General features: G+C 39.9%; 1 protein-coding gene across 4 annotated transcripts in view; it reads left to right on the top strand.

The window, feature by feature from the left end:
• BICD1 (BICD cargo adaptor 1) overlaps positions 1–25071 on the top strand; it is a 159299-nt gene that overhangs the window by 67996 nt on the left and 66232 nt on the right. For all 4 annotated transcript variants that reach the window (XM_041398686.1, XM_041398683.1, XM_041398685.1 and 1 more), the window contains exon 2: positions 12934–13146. In XM_041398686.1, coding sequence (XP_041254620.1) covers positions 12934–13146 — 213 coding nt within the window. The remainder of the gene's footprint in view (positions 1–12933; positions 13147–25071) is intronic.

Genomic DNA, 25071 nt, shown 5'->3' with positions numbered 1-25071 from the left:
TCCTGTAATTTTCACAGTGGCTCAGACATTTAACCTTTTCACCCCCTTTGGGACTAGCCTCATAATAAATATACTGCTATGACAGCAGAGCTGTCTCAATTGTTTGCTGTATTTCCAAGAAGTCAGATATTTTAAACACTTGAACATTGTGCTCTTCTTTTATTCCCCCACATGATCAGGGTTTTTTTGAGCACAGCCTAATAAACTTAGTATGTGTTCAATTTGAGTCTTGGTATCTACATGAATTTTAAAGTCATAAATTGCAGCATGCCAGGTATTGTCTGGAAGAATTTTTAAAGGCAGTTGTTCAAATATCTTCATATTTCCTCAGTAATATTGTGCATGCTGAGGACAGAAAATGCTCCTGTTCCTGTACTGTTTTTTACATACATATTCATAGGTGTGAAAAGTGCATATTATGTGATTGGCTCTTTGCAAATATTAAAATGAATACTATATATGTTATGTTGGAAAGTTAGGTTGTATTAATCTTTTTAAATAGTGTGGTAAATATAGTTTTTTAGGCTATAGTATAATATTAAAATAGAAACTATGTGATATAAGATACTTTTTGTAACTAGCTCAAGGAATGGATAAGATAATCAAGAAATTCTTTGTATAGAGATAACAGCAACAAGAACCAAGATCCCAAGAGAAGAATTATTGCCTCCTATTCGGGATAGCCCAGACTTTGTGGGGACCAAGGTGATTGATTTACAAGATGAGGGGGGCAAGTTGACGATAAACAGAAAAATCCCTAGTGTGAAAGGAATGTTTGCATCATGTATGAGGTATATGAATATGCAACAGGCTATTGCTTTTAAGGGTTAATCCTTTGTTAGCAAAGTGTGTTTCTATGGCAGAGTACCAGACACACGGATGTCTGTAATTCTTTGTTTCTTATTGTCCTTTATTGTCCTAACTCCAATTGTCCAAATTCGTATTGCTTAATTTTTATTACTATTTTTATAACTATTTTATTACTATTAAACGTTTAAAATTTTAAAACAAGTGATTAGCATTTTTCACAATAGGTTTTCCCAGAAGAAACATGCCTATGATAACCATTTCCCCAAAGTCATTAGCATATATTTCCTCCCATTGGCACATGTGCTCCTTTTCCCAGGGATCCCTCCAGTGGTTCCTGGTGGCTGGTGACCCTGAATTTATACTTTGACAGCCCCGTTAACTCAGTGCTGCTTTCCAAATTAGGAGACAAGTTGACATAACTGGTGTAGTTCATTAATTTGTTGGTCCTTAGATCAATGAAGTGCAGTTTTACTCCTTTCCTTGGTCTGTGTTTATCATAGTTTTGATTGTATGGTTCCACAGGCTAATGATTTTGCAAAATAATTGTTGTATTAACCCACCAGGTGCAAACAATTCTTCATCTGGCAATAAACTGATCTCCATCTTGGAGTGTTCTGGAATCACCAACACTGGTGTGCAGTTAGGTGCAGGTGATTACACTGTCTTTGTGCTATTTCTGTCTGAAGCAGCAGAGTCATGATGTGTTAAGTTGATTTTTTTTTTTGCCTTGGAATTCTGTCCTAATTGTGTCACTGACTTCAGACTGAAGTTTTTCAGCTTTGCCACTCACTGCAACATTGGAGAATGAATTAGAACTTGTGAGGTGTGCTTTTTACAAAGTACTCACTGTGTTACCTGCCCAGTGAGCCAGTGTACTTCTGGTAATATGAAGATGTCTTACAGTGGGTCTTTATGGTTAGAGGGGTAGACTTCTTTAAACTTAAAAAAAGTCTTATCCCAAGTGAAGCAAACTATTTGTCCTTCTGGAGACCTTATGGAGTGTGTAGGTGTTGCTAATTTTGCAGAATGAATCAGATGTCTGACTCCCACCTACCTGCACTCCTTTTTTTACAGATTTCATTCTTTCACACTCTTATGCATTCTTACTCTCAAGAACTAAGACATGTGTGTACACAGGTGGTCACATCAGGAGCATTTGTGTGAAAAGGGACAGAGGATATCAGGTCCTTAGCATGTGTCTTACTGACTGGTTATGACAAACTAGTTTTGTGCATTAGGAGTGGATGGCTGGTTTGACATTGTGCATTATATTTTATTTCATTCCTCCAGAAGAGTGAATTTCACAGCTGTCTTTATCTGGATATTTTATGGTTCCACTCATGTTCTTCATTATCTTAACACCTTATCTTTATGTCAGCTTGTTCATCCTTTTGTTTTGCATGAAATCACATCTATGATACTGCAGCAAATAACTGCTGACTTTCCTTTTAACCCCTTTTCTCCTGTTTCCTTTGGTGTGTATGTGAGCACATGTGCAGACATGTATAAGTGTCTTTTTGTACTTCATTGGTGCTGATGTGAGTTGTTTTGCTTTAAATCTCTTTGGAAAAGCAGGAAACCATCCACCTCCATTTGTAGGAAGCGTTGATATTTGTGTTCTGCTGTTGCAGTTGTGGAAATGGCCATCACCCTGTGCTGTGATGCGTTCTGTGACAGTTTGCTAAGTATCAAGTTCAGGGATGTGTTAAAGCTTCCTTTCTGGAAAAGAAAGGGACAGCTCCTGCATCCGGCGCCGGGACAGATTTAGGCAGCCAGCTAAGCACTCCCTGGCTGGCTGCTGACTGAGGTGTTCTCCAGTCTGTACTGCTGATCCTCTACTCTGCGGGCCACCAGCCACACTCCAGTGGATGGGTGTCAAGGGAGGAAAGAAGCCTTTCTAGTTAATGAAAACAGCTGCTATGAAAAGCAAGATTCTAGAGGGAAAATCCTGGTGATGCTGAAGTGGTTTGAAAGGCTCTGTGAAAATAAAGTGCTTGCTGAAAGAGCTCAGAGTGACAGGTTTTGCTGATTTTCAAAAGTTTGTTGTTTAAACGGCTTGTAATTTGCTGGCAACTTCCATGTGAGCAAATATAGTGAATCAGGAGCAGAACACAGTATATCATCCAGAAATAAATACCCAAGGGGAAAATCTGAGCTTCACTGAAGCCAGTGAAATCTCTGCTTGCTCTTTCAGTAGAACTAGGTAAGTCATGGAAGCTTAGTTTGCGTAGGCTTCTGCAGTTATCTTACAGTTGGGAAGGTAGGTCACCCTGAGAGAAAGTTGCTGACAAAGCAAAAGCTTATTATCCTCTTAAACTTGTTATTCTTTGCATATTGCTCCCTGGGAGACAATATGTTTCACAAATGGGAGTTTTCATCATCAGGCAATGTTATGTGTTTGACACTGTCAGGGAACAAGGCTGGCAACTACTTAAGACTTTGTTTGACCTAAGATAGGTCCATCCTATAAACATGCCTGCAACCCTGGATGTTGCCTCTGATTCCTGGTCTCATTGTTTTGTGTGTAGTTTTGAAATCCCATCCTCTCTGTAGATGACTTCCTCTGTGTTCATGCAGGAAAAGGCATGTAGTGGAGGGAGAGCTGAGCCCTTGGGCAAAAGCACTGGGGGAGCTGTGGCTGGACACATGGCTTGGTTTGCAGATTTCTTACTTGTAAAGCCAAATCTTTGTTGGATGACTGCCTTTTGCTTCTGTTGGGGTGACAAATGGGATCAGTCTGGAGCCCTGCTGCAGTTGGACATGTAGGTTTACAAATGCACAGCATGGGGCACAGTCTGTCTTCTTCAATTTCTCGTTGGTTTGGCTTGAGACAGACACGTGTGGATGCAGCAGTGCCTGGAGGAGTGCCAGGCATTCCACCTTCTCATGCAGCCCCCTGTGTCAGACACATCCCTCTCTCCTCCTGAATAGATCTTCTGGCCAGCAGTGTACACCAAGTTCTTTTCATCACTGTTTCAGCTTTGGTTGAATAAATGGACAGATTTTTTTTTGAATTGGGTATTTTGTGTTTTTTTTTGGTGTTTTTTCTTCTTAGTCTATGCAAAATGAATTAAAACTCTCTGAGGATTACAGTGGGACAGTTTATGGCAATCTCATTCTTTGAGTCTCACTTTTTTGAGGGGGTTGAGTAGGCAAACTATTGTTGCTGTAACATGATTATCAGTACCACTGTATACCTTAAAAACTCACTTGCTCTGGAGACCTGAGATTATCCAGCATTTGCAGTGAGCACCCAGCTGCAAGAGCATTCTGTGAAACAGCTGTGTGCACTGCACTGATGAATGCCAATGGAAGCATAAGGTTCCCCATGGTAGTTCTGTGGCTGGCAGCACTCTAATTAAACCTTCCTTTGAAAATAAGTGAGAGGTCTGTAATTTTGGCCTCTTGTTCTGAATGGCGTGCTTTTATTTAGAGATTTTTCTAACTTAATTTTTTAGGAGTTTCTGTAAATGCCTGAAGAAGCAGAAATCTCTGGATAATCCTTCTCCTTTCAAACGTTTGGTTTAAAAAATTATTGTTCTAGAAGTTAATGTGTGCCTCCTGCCAGCTTATACTCCATTTCCAGGAACTGGAATGTGGAGCTCTTTCCCTGCGTTCCATTGTCCAAGGTACTTGCTAAGCACAACTCTGGTTTCCAAATGCTGACATTAAGTGAGTCATGTGTGATCACAAGGAGAGAGCTAATTCTTATTAATTGCCTATGGAGTAATCAGAACTGCTCTGCTGGTAATTCACATAAAGAACTGCAGATAATAGGAGTGTAAGTGTATCAGGCAAATTAAGGCTTTAAATTTAATGAGTGTGATTACTTTAGTAGGATATACAGAAAACATGTATTCTGTAAATATAGTTGTTAATGAAATTCTTATTTTGGAAGATCTTTTTCTGCCCTGACTGCTGTAGGCTCAAGACTCATCTTCACTTGTTACGATGAATTTGACTTAGATGGAGCCTTACTGTCAGGGTCAGATTTTTATGACTGCTGCAATAAAACTGGTTGAAGGTGCTGGCACAAATAGTTAAAACTCCAGGTCCCTTTGTGCTCTTGGCATTAAAATTTCATGTCTCTGCTTCATTTAAATAATCAGATTTGTTTATTACAGTAAAACCACATTGGTCTTGCTTTTGGTAATCTCCAAGTTTAGGTTGATGTTAAAGATACCTAAGGAATTGGCCAACTGTGAGTCATGGCTCTTTCAGCTGCGTGGTCCATGAGAAGTGTAGTGCCTACCAGTCGTTCCAGCACAGAGAGTTGCTCCCTGAATCATAGTGGAATTTAGTCTGCAAGAGGTTCCTGAAGGTGATCTTGTCCATCACCTGACTGAGGTTCAAAGTTAAGTGTTTGTCAGTGTCTTGTCCTAGATCCTGAGTTTGGAGTCTCCAAGGATAGAGGGTACACAGCTGCTCTGGGCACTTATTTTGCCACTCTCAGGGTGGGTTTTCCTAAGTTTTGTGTCTATTTCCTTGGTTTCAGATTGTGACCTTGTATCTTGCCCTTTTCCTGTGCACTGCTGAGAAGGGTCTGACCCTCTCTCCCCCTTTAGGTGATTCACTAAGCAAGTGGGTTGTTTTTATTATTCACTACCAGTATGACTTTGCTTAGACGGTTCCTAAAATGCTCTGTAAATGTGGTCTGACTATGGAATGTGTGTTTACATATGGGGAGCTAACCTGAAATAACTAGAATGTCCCAGCAGGCTGGCAACTCTTAAAGAACTGGATTTTGGCATTAATTCTTTGCTGCTTTATTCAAGCAAGCACAGGAGAGAGAACTGCAATTATTTCAGCCATTTCATAGTTAGAAAAAGAGAAGAAAATCCGTTAGAAAAGAAAAATATAAGGTTTTGTAAAAATGGGATTTTGGTGCTGAGTGCAAATGTAATAGGACCTCAGTGGAAGGCTGGTTTCATCTCTGCCTTCGGGTACGTTTTGTTAAAAAAAATTTAAAATCTCTTGATAGTCTTGCATGCTTATTCTGGTAGTGCTTCTGTTGGTTTTAATTGAAATTTCGTAATAGCTGGATGTCGGTCTGATAGTAATTTGTGCAAAATTGTAAGCCTCCTTATGTTTCATTAACAAGATATGAATTACTTTGTTTATAGAAATAATTTAATTTTTGGCCATAGGAATTTTGAACAGAGCTGCTTTAGAATTACCAGCATGAAACTAATTTGTCTGTTGTAGATAAGTGGTGCTCTTTGTTACAAGCTTTCCCCTTCTTGTGTTTTCTGTGCCTGGAGGGAATGCTTAGGGCTGGGGAATTGAAATCCCTATCTAGAGTGCAGTTAAAGGCAATTAAATGGAAATTCTTACTCACTCCCCCTTTTGATTGCAGATGAAAAATGGATATTGGCATTGAATGCTCATTTTCATGGTCGTGCTTTCTTCTTGTCTATAAATATTTCCTAACCATCACATTTAGGAGTGGTTTTGTTTCTTATTTATAAAAAGGCAGAGTGGTTGCCTGAGGCCTCACATATTGATGGAAATCAGCACACTGTGTACTGGGACTGCATAAGCATGGCTGTGTCTTTGGCTGAGCTGAATATAAATTTCTCTGTGTTTTCTGAAGGCTTTGTTGATTAGCATCTGCTATAAGAATTTCAAGACGACTGTAGATACTGAAGGGATCCACTGAGAACAAACAGAAGCATCTGCGTTGTTCGCTCTTTTACCCAAATCGTCCTTGGGGAAAGGCCTGTGAATTGTTGACATTTGTCCTACTGCTCTACATCAGTAAATAGACTCAGGATTAGTTATGTTTTCCATGTATCTGATCTCCTTAGCATTTCTGGCAGGGGTAAAACCTCCATCACCTTGGCTTGCAAGTCCCTTTTGCAAGTGAAATATCTTATGCAGATATTGACTTATGTGACTTTATCATTGCAACAGCATTTGCATTTTTATTGGAGAGAGTTGAATTAATAAGCTGGTATTTGGAGATAAAGCTAAATGCTTTCTTGCCCGTAGGTGGTAGCTTCTTCAAGTATCCTTTATAGATTTCTCAGTTCCCTGCACCATGCTCATAGAGTCATTAAGGTTGGAGAAGATCTCTAAGATAAAATCCAAATTTGACCAAACACCACCATGTCAACTAAACCATAGCACTGAGTACCATGTCCAGTCGTTTCTTAAATACTTCCAGAGGTGGTGATTCACAACCTCCCGGGGCAGCCTATTCCAATGCCTGACCACCCTTTCAGTGAAGAAATTCCTAATGTTCAATCTGAACTTCTCCTGGCACACCTTGGGGCGATTTCCTCTTGTCCTATCATAACTATAGTATCTTTTATTTCAGATCATGAACGGATCTCTTCTGACATCCTTTTCACTCAGCAGCAGATACTCTCCTCTACACGTTTCAAATGGGAACTTGAGCTTCCTCAATTATCTGTAGCAAAGCATGAATTGAAAAAAACCTGTCCTTTAAAGTTTAATTTTCACCATTTTCAAAAAGCAGACTCTTTGCATGAGAACAGATAAGAAACCCTCAGTTTGTTAGCTTCCTTCAGATTGACTGCAGAACTTTTAGGCTTTTTTTTTTTTTTTCTGCAAGATGGGGCCTATGAAGTAAAAGGTACATTGTTACATTAAGAAAATAAAACTCAAACACACAAAAATCCCATTCATCTTTTGTTCCATAGAGCATAAAATTTACCATCTTGAGTCTGGACATTTTGAAACTACCACTGCTTAGCCAGGTGCTTGGGTACAATGGAATTTTCATCAATTGTCTCATTCCTTTTTACTGGGGAACAGGTTAAGTCTAGGAACCTTGTTTTGTGTTGTGAGCTGAAAGCTACATTAGTGATGAGATAGATGCTGAATCTTCTGCCTCTGCAGAAGAGTTCAGTATCCTGCATTGCTGAACACAGGAGGAATCAGACAATCAGCTGTTTTCAGCTAGCCTGTCAACCTAGAAGTTCATGATCTAGTTTTCTTGTTTATAAGCCCATGCTGACTCAGGCTGTGTTCTCAATCTGGTTTTGAGTTTTCAATCTGCTTCCCTGCATGTGCTGTCCATCTCCCATGCACTATCCACAAAATGCCTATTAATTTTTTTCTCCTGTCATCATTAAGCATGCATCTGCCTGTGTTTTGATTGCAATATGCCAAATTCAATGCCAAGCATTTGAGTGCTTTAATAACTTAAGTATTGGCTTACAAAAGGAAACTATTGACCTGCCTCAGCCATCTTAAATGAACATGAGAAGGTCATGCCAGCTGCACAAAGATTTAGTCTACATTATGACAAAATTTAGAGGTCTAAAACTTGGTAAAGTTTTAAGAAAGCAGATATAATCTGCTTTCTGACTAGAACCCATCAGTCACCTCTGCAAGGGCGTTTTTTGCTGTTGCACTGCTGAGAAACACGTTGGGTTTAGATTCAGTGCCACATCACAAGTTATGGAGGAAGCAGCTTTGTACCAACTGAGTTTGAGGGAAGGAGCAGATCCTGCTCAGATGCTGCTCAGCCTTCCCTAGAGGGTATTTTTTCACAGACCTGTCTGCCACTGATTGGTCCTTAGCAGAAAAAATTCAAAGAACCCTGAGCTTTTTGTCAATGAATTTTGAAAAAAACAAACAAACAAAACAAAACAAAAAAAAAAAAAGAAAAAAAAAAAAAAACAACAACAAAAAAAAAAAAAAAAACCACCAACCTGGAAAAATACTCATATATAGTAAACTTTAAAAAAAGTGTCTTAGCTTAGGGACCCGGGATTGCAAATGACTAAAGGAATATTCAGTGACAAACGGGCATTTAAGTTTGTGCAACAAAATAAGGCCTGTTCCTGGAATTATCCCATAGCATCCTGAGCAAAGATTTCCATCTGTGGTGCCATACTGACATTTGACTAGGAAATAGGCTGTTCTCTTGGTTCTAGGCTGTTTTTTCCCTGCTTTTGTGCTATGAATGTGGAGGTAACTAATACATCATACATACATGATTCTGCTTTGCAACAAGTTAGCAGCTCAAATAGGTAGTCATTTGAACAAGTTCAGTGCTGTTGCATTATGTATCAGAAAAAACTACAGTCAGTGTCAAAGCCATAAAGGTAGGCTGCGTGCTTGTCCTGAGAGCAGTCAGGTTGTGTTTACTGCTTATTAATTACTCCAGAGTAGAAGAATGAATTTATGTGAAGCATTTCAGAATTCCAGCCCCACGAGGTTATTAGTAAAAATAAAAGTGAAATTCAGAAATAGCTGCCTGCATTACCTACTTAAGTTTTAAACTAATCTTTTGCATGTGTGCTGCATTCTACACCTAAATTAGAAATCTAGCTTCTCTTTTTAGTTTCTTTCTTGAAGTGGTAAATATAATTTTTGTTTTAGACATTATTTTATGTCACTGCACATTAGCTTTATACTGCTGTTTGTATTTATCATATAACTATGGCATGTCTGAAGCAGTCAGTTTTCTATTGTTCCTTTGTACGTCTGTGCCCATTTTGTTCACAGCATTATTTCTGTCATACTTGTTTGCTTCTCACACTGGAATTTCCATCTGGGGTTACTTAGAGTTCAACAGTAAATGGTGTTTTTCCTCCAAATTAACACCTTTCTGCATGATCAATTGATTTCTTCCTTGTGTGCACTCTCTTTTACTGTCCTTTATCATGACCTCAGATAGTGATCAATATTTTATTGTTCTCAAAGTTCCAATTTTAAGATGCCTTTGAAAAATCATGGAAGTGTGTCCTGGTTTAGGACAAATACACAGTTCTGAGGTTTTAGGAAATACATGTGTATACATAGTTTAATGGTGTCTTGTTACTTGACTTTTACAACCAATTTATTTTAAAAAAGCATCTTCTAACTCAAGAGCATCCTTTCAATCAAAAATCCTGAGAGAAATGATGGGACCAGTGCAAGGTGAAAATCTGACTGCTCTCTGTTAGGACGATCTTTGTTGAAGCAGTAAACTTGCTTCAGTCTTTGTGGCTGATTTGAGCTATTGTGCCCACTCTGGGAGGGGGTTTCTCAAGGAAACAGAAGCCCTGAAGGACTGCACAGCACCTTCTGGGCCCAAACTTCAATCTGGACATGTCAGGAAATCCCCACGCTGTGATTACTGAAACCAAGAACCAATAGTGATTTCTCAATAGTTTTAATGAGGAGTCCCACCAAGCAGCACCATGCTGAAAAGAGCAGTGGAAATTAACTGATACATCTGCACAGTATAGTACAGCACATACTCAGATTACTTGAGTCCATTCCATGAAAATACCAACATCTTATTCAGTGGTGAATACAGGGAACATCTGCTTTGCTTTTGCATTGTTTTTCCTCTACCTCAGTGTATTTCACAGCAAAACTGTTTCTCCACTCAGGCTTCCATGGCAGGTTGGTATTCCCACATATGCAGCACCATAAGATCTATTCAGCAAAAACCAGTTTGTATCCAGCACTTGATCCAATGGCAAGTGAACCTCCTTTAACTTGCAGACCAGGTCATCACCTTCTCATGTGAGCACAGTTACTTGAAATATTTCACATCATAGCAAGGTTGTAAGATCTTGTAGATAAGTATTAAGCAAATAATTAAGACAAAATCAAAATAGAACAAATATTTGGCTACCAGCTGAAAAGTACTGATATGTGTTTTAATTTAAAAGTGATCAATCTCATGGAAGACTTTAAGTGGACATGTCTGGAAAGTTGAAACCTTTTGGTGTTCTGTACAGGCTATGAAATAGAGAAGCACAACTTTTTGCTTGCTTATAATTAAAAGGTATTTCATGTTCATCTCCTTGTTGTGTTGATCTGCATAATTACAATATCAAAAGTGAACTATGCTTGGCTGCTTTCCTTCTCCTGATTTTAACATCTTGATAGCACTTTAAGAAAGACATTAAATATTCTGATATGGATAGGCTTGGCTGTCAAAGAAATTATGAAGAAATTCTACTATACAGGTTACTTAGCACTGGGACAGATTGCCCAGAGCTTAGGGAGTCTCTCTTACTGGAGCTATTCAAGAGCTGTCAGGATGTAATCTTGTGCCATGTGCTCAGGGATGACCCTGCTTGAGCAGGGAGGTTGAACTAGGTAACTCACTGGACTAGGTGACCCTCCTAATGTGACCCATTCTGTGATGCAGTAGTGTTCAAACTGGTTTCATAGGAAAAAAAAAGTTTATATATTTTGTGTGGCCATTGGTACAAGGAAATGCGGAGTACACAGTAATTTTCCACTATTCTGTGCACCCTCCCCAAAATCTATATTCGTAGCTGTTCTCAAACATCACACGTGCTAAAAGTGTACCTTCAAAGTACATTAAGGAAAACCTGGTCTGCATCTGGAAGGCTGTCATCACTATGTAGATGCTGTCATCACTATGTAGAGCTTCTCCACCCTGCAAGTCCTGCCTGCTCTTCTGCTGTGTTTTGATTTTACCCCTTAACATTTGTCTTGTAAGGTCTTTATTTGACTGGTGCTTTTTGTTCAGTCTTAAACCAGGAAAAGCGAGCCATCAGTATGTAGAGGGAGATAATTTATTAGCAGTGTTCCCAAAACAGTTGTCTTAGAGTCACAGATGTCGGTGCTTAAGTTTCATTAAATTGAATTTCTTATTATTTGGAAAATCCTATTTGGCAAGTTGCTGATGCTTGCTATTTCAGTAACTTACAGCTTTTTGAGAAGACAGCTGGGTTAATACATTATTGAATATTTTTAGAATCCTTTAATGCTGAGTTCACAGGATTCTCCAAGTGAAGTAGACTTAAAAGCTGAGAAGTTTTTGAAGGGAGTTTTACTTTGAAGTTTCTAAGGGTTGCTTCAGTTCTAGTGCCAGTAAAGCTTAGAACGTGTCCTGAAAGGCTATAAATAGCAGCAGTAAAACAATGGGTTTAATTTGGCAAGGCTTATCGATGGGAAGGCAAAGGAGGCCACAGCTTACAGTGGGTACAAATCTGTGCTGTGGTTTTACAGAACTGGGTACAAATGTGGCTTTTAGGGATAATTTTTCACTGAAATAGCATGTCACCATGACTCAAATTTCTCTCACGTATTAGGAGAAAAAAGCAATTGTTGTCTTCCAGATATGTTCACTTGGATTTAAGATATATGAGAGAACTTCTGCCTGTGTTAGGATAAATATTATTCACATTAGAAGCCTTCTTTTGTCTTTCTCCAGAATCAGGTCATGTCGTTTTCAACTAAGTGTCTTTTTTAAAAAGGTAATAAACTCAAATCAGGTTTTTCTTTTCTTTTCTATTTTATTGGGTTTTTAAATTTTATTTTTGTGTCTATTATTTTATTACATTATTTTTATGTTATTATATTATCTGGGTTTTCCCCCATTTTTTGTAGTTAAATGATATCTCCATCATATCTACTATCATGGCTTGTAGTTTGCTTTCTTCCAGGTTGCTCCAGAGCTGTCAAAACTAACATCAGAAATTGTCACTGAGGAATACTGTCTTATTAAATTGATCAGTGTAAGCCAGTAACAAGAAGACAAACACTGAAATTCTCTCTCTATTTCTCAAACAGTTAAATATCCAACAGAAGCAAAAACCACTGAGTATAAATGAAATGAAAGGGCTCACACAGTTTGTGTTTAGCATCCCAGAGGTGTAGATGGCCACTGCTTGGTTCTCAGCTCATTTACTTTTCTTCCAGGTTATAGGAACATTTTTCCATACCAGGAGATGAGCTCCTATAGGAAAAGGTTGTTGGAAATGGAAAGCAATTCAGTGAGATTTGTCAGCTATTTATGCTCTTTAAGCCAAAACAAGCCACGTGTTTATTTTGCAGAACCAGAGAAGAAATGAGTTGATGAATTATGGGCTGGCCTCGTGCAGGAAGATTAAACATTGGAACTAATTAATGACCAGTTAGCAGAGCGCCATCTTAATCTCAGTGGTGGTCAACTGGATGGGGGCCATAAATCCAGACTGCAAATGGGAGCAGCCTCAAGATGCCTCATTCCAGCTAAGTGGGATGGTGGTGCTCAGCTGCTGGGACAGTGTTTAATAAGTCAGAGTTTGGGATTTGCAGATCTATCCCATTCCTGCTGGCTGTGCAGCTGCTTGGTACTGTTGATAATTGTTCTAGGGCTTCAATAGGTTTTTACTGTGCTCTGTTTTCCCCTTGCAGGCTTTTGGCCAGTCCTTCTCCGTTCACCGCAAAGTGGCCGAAGATGGCGAAACGCGGGAAGAGACTCTTCTCCAGGAGTCTGCATCAAAGGAAGCATACTACCTGGGCAAGATTTTGGAGATGCAGAACGAGCTCAAGCAGAGCAGGGCTGTGGTCACCAACGTTCAGGCAGAGAATGAGAGGCTCACTGCTATTGTCCAAGACTTGAAAGAGGTAAATGGGGCTGAATTTCTTCAGGGTGTCATGGATAACATGGCTCTGAGTAAACAAAACATTACAGGAAATCAAAATGCTCAGCTCCCAGTCTGTGATATTCCCAGAAACCACGTGGCCTGAGAAGGCTACAATTTAGAAAGGAGAAAATATAACTTTTGTTGGTTTTAAACAACACCACCATCTTAAAAATATAATAAAACCCCAGAAGCTCAAGAAGCTGTAATTCCTAAGCACTTTAGCATTTTGCATTGTATTTTGTAGTACTGAATTTTACATAAACATATTTTCTGCACTCTTCTGATATTCATGCATCTCTTCTCTTTCTCAGCATTTACATAATTTCTTGGGTGTTCCAGCCTGCCTAGAATTAAATGAAGCTTTTGCTGGTTTTCTTCTACTGTAAAGCAAAATGAAAATGCATGCTAATGTTTAGAAAATAGGTAACAGTAAGGAAGTCAGATGTAGTTATTGACCATATGAGACATTGATTAATTTTGATGGAGAATTAAGTAATATTTAATAACTTGCCTTTTTTCCCATTGGAATCTGGAAATTATGGAATGCAGCAGAACAACTACATGCAGGGGAAGGCAGCACTTGGAAATGAGGCCACACCTTGCCTGCATTCCCTGGGAATGCTTGGACATAGGGATTCTCCCCACTGTCCAGCTGCTGAAGGAGATATTTCCTATGTGCTTCTGGAAAGTGATTATTTAATGCATTAATTCATTAAACCTAATGGTTACCATGTGTTGATGTGTTTGCGGGTCCCAGGATGAGGGAAGAGAAGAATCTGACTCCATTTTTCTTAGAAGGCTGGTTATCATATTATGATATTATATTATATTAATTTATTATATTAATTATTAATTTTATAAATTATTTTTATAAATTAATTATTAATTTATTAGTTCATTATATTATGATATTATATTAAAATGCTATGCTAAAACTATACTAAACTATAGAGAGAGAGGCTAGGAAAGGAATGAATAATAAAAACCTGTGACAGACCAGAGTCCTGACACAGCTGGACTGGGATTGATCATTAAGTCAACACAATTCACATGGAACCAATCACAGATGCACCTGTCACATTCCAAAGCAGCAGATAATTATTGTTTACATTTCTTTTCTGAGGCTTCTCAGCTTCTCAGGAGAAAAAATCCTGATGAAGGGATTTTTTCATAAAATATCACAGTGACAGCCATGTTTTCTGTAGCTGGATGGAATAGCATCCTTTTAGCCTACAGAAAGCCCTGGAACTGAGGCCTTTAATCCCATTGAACATTTTTACTGTACTGCACTTGCCCATAATACAGATCAGGTTTCAGGAAGTACACACATGTCAGTTGTTCACATATTCAAATTAAAATATGTGATTGCAATTGCTGTTGCAGTTACAAAAGAAAAATCTGTTTTTAATTATTTATTATCTACTTGTCCTAAAATCCTATCCTAAAATCTTCTTGGTGGCAGACAACCAGCTGCTGACAGCCCTACCTGTTTGGTTTGGCTCACAGGTCCTGATGACTTGGGGTTCAGACACAAATGAACAACCAAGTTAGAAAAAGTGCACATTTGTCTTTGTACTCCATTCTTTTCCTCTGGGACTCCTTCAAATGCAAATATCCCTTCCATTTTCTATCATGATTATTGATCTGCAGTTTGTTCAGGAGGCAGTTTCAGTACCTGTTCTCCCTGGAATATTGATTGTCCTCGTTTCCTTGGTGATAATAGTAACTCCTAGTGTGAAGCCAGCTGCAATTATTTCCTGCTCTAATGCTAAATAGAATCAAGCCATAGTAGTTAATTAAAGTGCAATGAAGGAATTTACTTGAATAAAAATAAGGCTGATAAACTGATTGTTATTACTAAGATGATGTTGTACCCCAAGTATCAAGTCCTTGACTAGGTGGAACTTTCATTTTGTGTTACTACAATCAATGCACAAAGCATAAATGGAATTAGTGCAGTCAGTTGATTACACCACACTCTATTATTACTAATTACTTGAAAAATAATAAATGATAGGGGGTGATTGGCACCTACTTCAGGCTCTTTGTAATCTTTTCACACTGAACTATGCTGGTATTTCACCTTGTGCTCAAAGGAGTCTCACTTGTGCCCAGCCTGGTATCCCTTGGTCCTATGGCAGTGATATCCAAGTGCCTGCTGAAAGGACATGACCTTCTCCTGTAAGTGTTTATGAATTTGTCTGCTTGGTTCTGCCTCCTGCAAGCAGGGAAAAGCAGACTAAACTTACTCCAAATCTTGACAGCCACAAAAGTGAGGAATAAAAGTATGAAGTGTCTGGTATGTTTTGGGGTAAAGCCACAGTTAGGTGCTGCTGTGGGTGGATTGCTACAATGAAGAAGCAATTTGTCTCTTTAGGCAGTCAATCTGGAAATCTAATTAGAGAAAAAAAGAAAGAAAAAATGACATTTTTTTGTGGGCCTCTGTACTGAGTGGTGCAAAGATAGATGGGTAGATTCTGGACATAAGTTACCTGATTGTATCCTGTTTTTTCCCCTCCCTGCCCTTTATCTATTCCCTTCAAGAAATACATGCTTTATACCTGTTTTTTAGTCCTTAATAAGATATTTTATAAACTAAACAAACAAGCAAAAAAATAATTCCTTTCACCTTCAGTCTTAATATAAAGGTTTGAAAACTGTTGCGTGGCTCTGGGAATAGTGTTTTTGCATGGATGACACAAATGTATGGTAGTTTCTCCATGCACTCATCCACTTAGGATACTGAAGACTGATAGGTGGGTTTTCAAAAAATTGCCCCTGTTATTGGTATCACTCTGCTAAATAACAGACACAGTGCTTCTCCACTCTCCAGCCTGTCCTGGGAGTTATCTGATGAATTCTTTGTGCTCTCTGAATTTGCACAGAAATCCATAGTCCTGTGAATGTGTATGAGCATTTTCTGAATCATCAGAGTACACTCCCATGAATGCTGATGGCTTTTAGCAATCCTGGGAATTCCATAGCCCTGGAGTTTAAAAATTCATACATTTTAGCAAGCATCTGCCTTAGAGTCACAGCTGATGTCTGCAGGGCAGCTTGACCTGGATCTCCCTTGCTATAAAAGGGACTGTATCAGGCTCAGGTCTCTGGAGAATTATGCACCTCAGACTGCAAACACAAACACACTGATTTCACTACCCATATCTTGGAAAATATGTTTTCTGAGAATTTCATCATGTGCTTCTCTCAGATGGGCATTAATGAACCAGGAATCTCTGAACATGGATAGCTTTCTACTTCATGTTAAAATGATTAAAGGAGTGAAATACCACCAGCTTTATTTTTGATGTAATAAAAATCCCTAGAGCATTGGATAGGAATCGTATTAACTATCACCTAACTAAATAAAATATACATTTTGAAAAGCTGGTAGATTATTTTTTCTCCCACCAAGACCTCAGATAGGGAACATAGGCTGTTTAATTTGAACCAAAACTATACAGATTTTAAAACTGAGACCAGAGAGATAATATTTTAGCAGTCAGAGACTAGATTTACAAAATCTGTATGTTGGGCATAACACAATTTATGGTGGTGGCCTCTCTGTATGGAGAGATCATTATGGTTATTAGATCATATAACCTTCTCTAACAGTGTATAAATTGCCCTCATTTATTATAAATATTTTAAAAATATTTATATTTTAAAAACCATCTTTTTAAAAGACATCTTTTATCCTTTTCCAATTTTCTGGAGTCTGTTTTTTACCCATTTAAAAGCACTGTTCGCTTACTTGGGAGATGAGTAACTTTTTCTCATTTGTGCCAGTGAGAAAATCTCTTCTGATGATAACCATAAGTATTTTATTTGTATATAGAGATGCAATCACTACCTTGAGAAGCTGATAACTGGCAGAGGTGGTTGTGAAAGCCCAGCTCAGAAGCTGGAGAAAGTTTTCCATGCCCACAGACAGGAAATCTCCATATAGAGGTGATGTCTGTATATACTCCTCCATCATGGGAAGGCTGAATACCTTGGAGCTGGGCATCTGACTCAAAACAGGTGGCAACTGGAGGGGAAAGAGAATGAGGCCAAGATTGAAGCAGGTGACAGTGTAGAAAATGGAGATGAGTGACAGGTACAGTTCAAGGTGTTACGAGACAAGGCTGATGAGTTGTTTGTGGTGGGTGGGTGAATGTCTTGGTGTTTGAAGGGGCAGGCAGGTATGGATCAACTCTTTCTTCCCATTAAGACTAGTGAGAAGGAGAAAACCAGGAAGAAAAGAGTTAAATTTCATAGGCTCTCTACTAAAAAGCCACTGCAGCAGCTGTGGGGATTGCACAAAGAAATGAGCACCTGGGTACCTGCAGCCCAGGAGATAACAAATGAACTGGGGGTGGGGGGGTTTATGTGATGGCAATATTAATGGACCATGGAAACAGCACACACCTGGGTTTCTGGAGGACAAAAACAGAAAAGAGGGCAGTGGAAGAGTGGGTGGAGAGAAAAATAGAAATTTCTGATGTATCATTTGCTGAAAGCAGGTGAAAAAAAATGTCTAAGGTGAAGTTGTGCTGCCCTGCTGCCCTTGAAATCAGTAGCTAAACGATTATTTGCTTCAGCAGTACAAAAATCTTGTACTTCATGCTAATTAGAAAATGTGTGGGCATGGTAGCTTGGATTTTTTTGAGTGGAACTAGTGTTTGAAAACAGAAAAAATTTACAATCCTTGTCTTCAAGCTGGCTTTCATCTAAAAAGTTATATATTAAGAGCTGGACTTACTATATTAAATGTGGCTTAAATCAAACTTGGCTGTTTCCTATTAAAAATTATATTTTTTTTCTATCTGAAAAATTAGGGTTTTTTCTCTTTTACAATTTTGGGTAAAACCGAGAACCTTTAAATGTGAACACCTGTAGTCAAAACCCTGTCATGGTGTAACCAGTGCAAACACACCAATTTCAGATTCTTGTTTTGCTGCTTTGGATTTAGATTTGGGTACATCCATTATAATGTAGGTTGTCCTTAGGTCCTTTGTACATTCAATTGTCATCTACTGCTGGAAGCTTCTACAGATGTTACATCCTTCAATTTCTACTTTTTATAAAATTTTCTGTCCATCTAAAGGTCTGACTTGGCCTGAGATCTGCATGTAGGGCACTGCTGTAGGAGCTACTGGGGTCTTTCAAGGAGAGGTTTCCCAGCTGGCCACCTCACCCAGTGATGTCCTTCCACTCTGGTTCTGTGATTGTGGCGAGGTTTGGGGCTCCAGTTTGTTCTCTGTCGTAGGATTTGTGAATCTACTTCTTTCTCTGAAGGAAGTGCCCTAGCAGTTGGTTGGCAGGCTCTTTGTTCCTGCAGATGAAGCTGTTCCACATTGTTGGGAACAATAGTGGTGTTTTTTGGGACTGAGCCAGCTGATGAGAATGACTGTAGCCTAAAGGCTAAACCACTCAGGTGGGAATAGGGAACAAGTTCTAGTCCCTATTTCAATTAATGTTAGAGAAGAAATGCATAAATATTAATTGGGTCAGAGGGCAGAACCCCAACGTCTCCTCTGTGAGGTGGCAGCCCTCAGCCAAGGCTGTCTCCATCCCTCAGAGGGAGCATGGTCTGCGGCCTGGCTCTCCCACGGCGGGTGGCCTAACTGCTGAGCTCTTGGAGGGAGGCAACTCTGAGTGACCAAGTGAGGTGACTTTACCAACCCTGCTTTGAAAAAAGGACAGAAAAGCTAATGCTGGGAGAGGAATCACTGCTAGGAATTATGTACTGCAGGAAGCACCTTTTAGCTGTTGTAGTGACAAAGCTGGTGGACACTCTTCACTTTTGTTAGCTTGCTTTTCTAGTTGTCTAATTTCCTTCATGCATAGAACAGGGAGCCTGTGATTGTGCTCTGGTCTGGTGGTTACCCCAGATAGTGAAGTGATTTAAGTGACTGCAGTGTTGGCTCTGACCATGCATGAGATCCTTACACTGTCTCATCTGCTCCCTTGTGATGTTGTCCCATGTTTTCCAGTGTCTGCATCCACAGCCTTATCCCACTCAGTCTGCTCCGGAGTGGAAGTTTGCTTTGGCATCTACACCAGTTAAAGAAAGCTTGTATGATAATGTTTATCTGCTTGCTAATATTAAGGTGGCACTGGCAGCAAGGGCCTTGTATTGTGACCTGGACAAGGGGATCAAGTGCACCCTCAGGCAGTTTGCAGATAACACCAAGTTGAGCAGAAATGTTGCTCTGTTGGAGGGGAGAAAGGCTCTGCAGAGCAATCTTGACAGGCTGGGCTGGTGGGCTGAGGACAACAGAATGAGGTTCAACAGGGCAAAGTCCTGCACTTGGGCCACAACAACCCCATGCATCACCACAGACTTGGGAGACAGTGGCAGGAAAGCTGCCTGGTGGAAAAGGACCTGGGGATGCTGGTTGACAGCAGCTGAACAAGAACCAGCTGTGTCCAAGTGGTCAAGAAGGCCAATGGCACCTGTCCTGTATCAGCAATAGTGTGGCCAGCAGGAGCAGGGCAGTGATTGTTCCCTGGTACTCAGCACTTGTGAGGCCACACCTCGATTACTGTGTCCAGTTTTGTGGCATGAAAGACATGACAAGAAGGACAATGAGGTGCTGGAGCAAGTCCAGAGAAGGGCAATGGATCTGATAAAGGGTCTGGAATACAAGTTCTGTGAGGAGCAGCTGAGGGAGCTGGAGGTATTTAGTGTGGATAAAAGGAGGCTCAGAGGAGTCTTTATCACTGTTTTCAACTTCCTGAAAGGAAGTTGTAGCAAGAGGGGGATTGATCTCTTCTCCTAAGTAACAAGCAGCAGGACAAGAATCTCTTCTCCTAAGTAACAAGCAGTAGGACAAGGAAATGGCCAGGGGAGTTTAGGTTGAATACTAAGAAAAAATTTCTTCACCACAAGTGTGCTCAAGCATTGGAACAGGCTGCCCAGGGAGGTGGTGGAGTCACAAACCCTGGTGGCATTTAAAAGACACATAGATATGTTGTTTGTGGATGTGGTTTAATGGTGCAATGGCCATGCTGGGTTAATGGCTGGACTTGATGATCTTAGAGGTGTTTTCTAAACTGAATGATTGTATGATTTTTAGAGGGAGAATAATTAAGAAAATATGCTGAAGTATTCAACATAGATATTGTTAATGGTGTTTTGATCCTAATGGACCTTAATGCAAGCACTGCTTTTTTAAAAGAAGCTGTAGGAGTGAGATAGAGTGAGCTCTAGGGCTGTTACCACAGCCTATGGACATGACTGAGGGGTGGGTGTCAGATGTCTGAGAAACAAAGTGGCGCTGGGTGTGAGAGATGGCAGAACTGTTTCTCCTGTCAGGAGAGTGCCCACATCTCAATTTAGGGCATTTTCAGCATAATCAGTAGAGCTGACAATATTTACATTCCTTTGTTTTGGAAGTTACAGTCAACTGGTTAGAACCAGCTCTAAATTAGGCTTATAATGTATGTTATTTTGTCCATTGAGAGGGGTTTTTATTTTCTTGCTCCTGTGTTTAGAAAAGTCTGCCATAGGGAGATTCTGCTAGGTCACCCTCATAAATGTTTCTCTCTTCTTTGCTCATAGTGTTAATAAGTGATGTTTTTGCCTTAAAAGGCTGAAAAATTTGCTAAAAATATATTGTTTCCATCTGCTTTCAGGAAAAATTTCAGATGGAGCTTAGTCCGAAAGCTTGTTAAATGGTTTCCTCTGCTCTGTACATGTGCTTTCCCTGTTCACAGGACTTCTGAAAAGAAACAAAATCATTTTCCTTGTCTTGGAGACAAAAAAATACCGCAAGCTGTGATTTGTAATCCTACCAAATCTCTCTTCATGCTGTGAAATTAATGGGTATACTAATAGACTGATGCTGTCTCTCTGTGAGAGAAAGAGCTTTGAGTATAGGCAGCAAGACCACTGTTGACTGCTTCTGAGTGTTCTTATTAAAGACCAAGATTTAATTACAGATCTGCCATTCAGCTCCACCTTCTGACTTAGTTACCACCAAATACTTTCTTTGGGTTCTTGCTTCACAATTTGGCTGACAAACCACTCAGGTGAAACCCAGGGTGGCTATGGTAAGATTCACCTTTCTGTTTCCTGAAATGTGGTTTATGATCCTAAATTGCTGTAATCACTCATAAGATGGTTGTGATTCCAAGTTCATACTCCACATAAGCACCAGCTGTAATAGAATAGGAAGGTCAAGAGATCAAGATAAATTTTGTTGTGGCACTGTTTGCTTAGGGTAACCAGCTTGTTGTTTTGCTGCTCTTACCCTCAAATATACTTGCAAACCACCAAAAGCATCTTTGAGTGGTTGTGTTTCCAGTTAATGAGCCCAAACAAGGATTTTGGATACAAATTTGGGATTTGACACATTCATGACACTGTTTTCTTTGGCAAGGCTCAGGCATTTAGCTCCGCTGGGAATAGCAGAGTCAAACAATGGACACTAGGGAGTTCAAAAAAAGGCCAAGTAGGATAACAGAGCATAACCAAGGGACTGTTGCATAAATACGGAGTGCCTTATTAAAAACACTCAAATTCCCAGCTCCTTCTTTCAAAAAAGGGGCCTCAAATAGAAAATGAAAGAGGGTGCACTTTCAGCTGCCTTTGGTAATCTTTGGGCAGTAATTAATCAAATCGGGATCTGGCAGTGCTGGGTCTTACATAAGTTCTTTGAAAGAATGACCCCTTATTTGTGCCCTGGTGGTGTTTCCAAGCCCTTTGTGTCCCCCTTTGTGCAGGGTGTTGAGTGAGCACGTGCTGAGAGGACAGCTCTGGAAGCCAGAGGTGTTACCTGGATTTAAAGAAGAGTGAGGCACATTTCATGGAGGATTGGCCATCAGTACTGCTGCCACCTTAAGATCTAATCCCAGTGCCCAGGGCTGGTAGGGGATCTTCATCTTCACATGATATCCCTGTTTCCCAGCTATCACACAGCAGAGGCTGCTTGGATATTGGACTAGGAGCTCTCTGAACTTGTCAAAACATTATTTTGTTTTTCCTTGTAGCCTCTACATTTTTAAAATGTGTAACTTTTCTGCCTTGCTTTTGTTTCTAGATGAGGAAGCCCTCTTAAGAACTTCTTGTGCTGACTCATTCTTTTCAGTACTAATTTGCTGGTTAAAAATAAATTGGGCTTTTGTCTATTCAAGTGGTGTGGAGTAAGATGGTTTTTGGCATTGCTGGGATTAACTGCGTTGCCAGTTTTTACAGAATCCTTGCAATGTGATCTGGACTCTCAGGAGCAAGAGCTCAGGAGCTGTGTGAACTTGTACCTTGTGACTTCATTCATTAGCCCATGATTAAGTGAGGAAGGAAAAATACCCACGGTGCCAGACTTACTGAAACTTGAGTCCAAAAGCTTAAGCAGCCTTCCAGATAAAGTAAAGGCATAAGGAAAAGAAGAAATTTTTGCTGGAAGTCCTCACTGCCCGAGTGCATAAGCAAATAGGGCATAAATTGTGATGATGTGTCACTGATAAAGAATACTAAACAACAAATGAAGGTAAGTTTGTTGAAGCAAATAGGGCATAAATTGTGATGACATGTGTCACTGATAAAGAGTACTAAACAACAAATGAAGGTTTGTTGCCCCTGTTCTAATTAGTTTCCTTTGATTTTTTTTATTAATATGCTGAGCAGTTTTCAGTTAAAGAAAAAACAAAGATAGTTAAACCTTCCCTAAGAGACTTCGCAGTCATTCAGTGTTAGAATACGACTGGCAATTGTTGAGTGCCTTCACTACTCATTGGGATCTCATTGGGATTACAGAACAGCATGTATTCCCAGCCATCAGTACACAAGTGGTGTGGTCACACTTCTCCTCTCCTGGAAATCCACACATGCACTGTAGCCCTGCATGATTGTACCTTCTGTTGTTGATTTTCTCCTGTTCCCTGCATATGGATGCATCACTGCCTGTTTTCCTTCCTCCTGAACATTTTTGCTCATTTTTAAGCAGTACAGAAAGGATGGCACTGACTGGTCATTGGTTCAGAGATGAGATCTACCAAACAAAACTGAAAAACCCAATGATCTCTGCTGGAGCTGTGATTAGTTACTTGGACTTTAGGGAACTCATGGGTGCTAATCCCACATGAACAATAATTACCAGCCAAGGTCCTCAAGCTTCAACATCTGCTCTTATTTGTTTAAAACCCATGTTTATTTTCAATCTATTTTTCTTTTCTTGTCTTTTAATCAATACTGATTTATTTGTAAGGTTTACCCTGGGATTTTAGTAGGTAATTTTGGGAAATAGGATTTACCTTTTCCTGGGGATATATCTTGGCTGCCAGGACATGGGGCATTGCCTGTGGCCTGACCCCAGAAGTGCATGATTTGTGAGGTGCAGTCAGAGTGAGATGGAGCAAAACACATCTAAATTATGCCTTTAGATTGTAAGCAACTACTAATGTGGCTTTTGGCAAAAATCCTCCACCAACAAAAAGAAACCGTGTAAAATAAAAACCTATGAAAACCTGAAAAATATGAGGAAAGTCAGCATCTTTGGGATTTATATTTTTTTGCTCTTTATGCTGGTATTTTCTCATTTGGATTCATTCAGGGTACATCTTACAAAACTGAAGTCTGTTCTGTGTGGCAACCTGAGGCCATCCTTAAATGTGGTCCCCTGTGGGGCAGGTTCTTCTCTTCAGTTCCGCACTTCTGCCTCCAAACCTCAAACTCATTACCAGTTTGTCATTGGTATGAGACCATTAATAAATTCTTGGCTCCCATCATCTGTACTAATTGTGCTTTCTACAACAAACTCTGTTCTCAAGGGGAAAATTTATAAGAGGAAGGTGACAGAAGCGTGAACAGCAAGAGCCTCAAATATGCCACCTCTTTTTCTCCCATTGCCCTTATTACAATATATGACACAAGCTGGTTATTTTTAGTTATTCTCAACAGTCAGTGCCAGTCAGCATCCAGGAGGTGGGCAGCAAGTCAGGCAGAGGTCAGACAGTGTTATCACTCTTTCATTGTAATGGTGAAATCCACTCTTAAGCTTCAGGATTGAGAGAAATGCACTTTTGCTGGCAAATGTTTTAGATGTGTACGTGCAGATGCTCATACATAATCAGAGCTTGTCTGCTTCTATGATGTTATTGTTAAAAAAATCCCCATCAAATAGGTAGGACTAGATATGAATGCAATTTTTGCCTTCACTGCTCTTTCATTCTGCCTGTGTGGCCTTTCCTCTCCTCCTGAAGCAGTGTGTTGGCTCTTTCAGCTAAATGTGCCTTGAAGGCATCATCGCAGAGCTGTGATTTTCCACTTCAGTGAAATGTCGGGCTGTCTGCTCTGACACTCGCTGTGAACTCTGCCTGAAGAGTGGCTGTGGTCTTATAGTGTCAGCTCAGAGTGAGGTGGGTTAAAAATGGGTCATTTCCCACCAGTCCTGCACACCTAGTCACAAAGAGGGCATCCAGAGGCAATGCCCTTCTTCACTAGTGCAACACTGTGAGGTTTGGCTCATGATACAGGGGTTTTTGCACTTGTTTCTCGGGTCCCTTGTGTCTTGTTTTCCCAAGGGAAGTGGCAGCACAACAGCAGTGAGAAGATAGAGGATTCTGGTTCTTTGCTTAGTAGCTGTATGTGATTAAAGTGGCAAGGGCAAAATTCTGGGTCAGTGTGGAGGAAGGAATGTGTTTCTTTCACAAGCAGCTTCTCTCAAGCGCCATGACAATCTGCCCTTCCCAGATGAGGCACACAGAGACGCATGAGAAAAGCAGGGAAAAAAGAGTAAAAAATTCAAGAAATAGGTATGGATGGGGGTTGGTTGTCAAATAAATGGGAATATATTAAAGGGAAAACTTGATATTTCGGTTTATATCAAATCACTGCTGGTGTGCTCATTCTGTTGGAGTGCTCCACAAATGTGAGAGGAAAACGATGTCCTTGGTTTGTTATCCAAGACAAATGCAGTAA

This window comes from Onychostruthus taczanowskii, unplaced genomic scaffold (genome assembly GCF_017590055.1).
Source record: "Onychostruthus taczanowskii isolate IOZ18803 unplaced genomic scaffold, ASM1759005v1 scaffold15, whole genome shotgun sequence".
NCBI lineage: Eukaryota > Metazoa > Chordata > Aves > Passeriformes > Passeridae > Onychostruthus > Onychostruthus taczanowskii.
The sequence above is the reverse complement of the archived record's forward strand: the minus strand, read 5'-3'. Positions and strand labels throughout refer to the sequence as shown.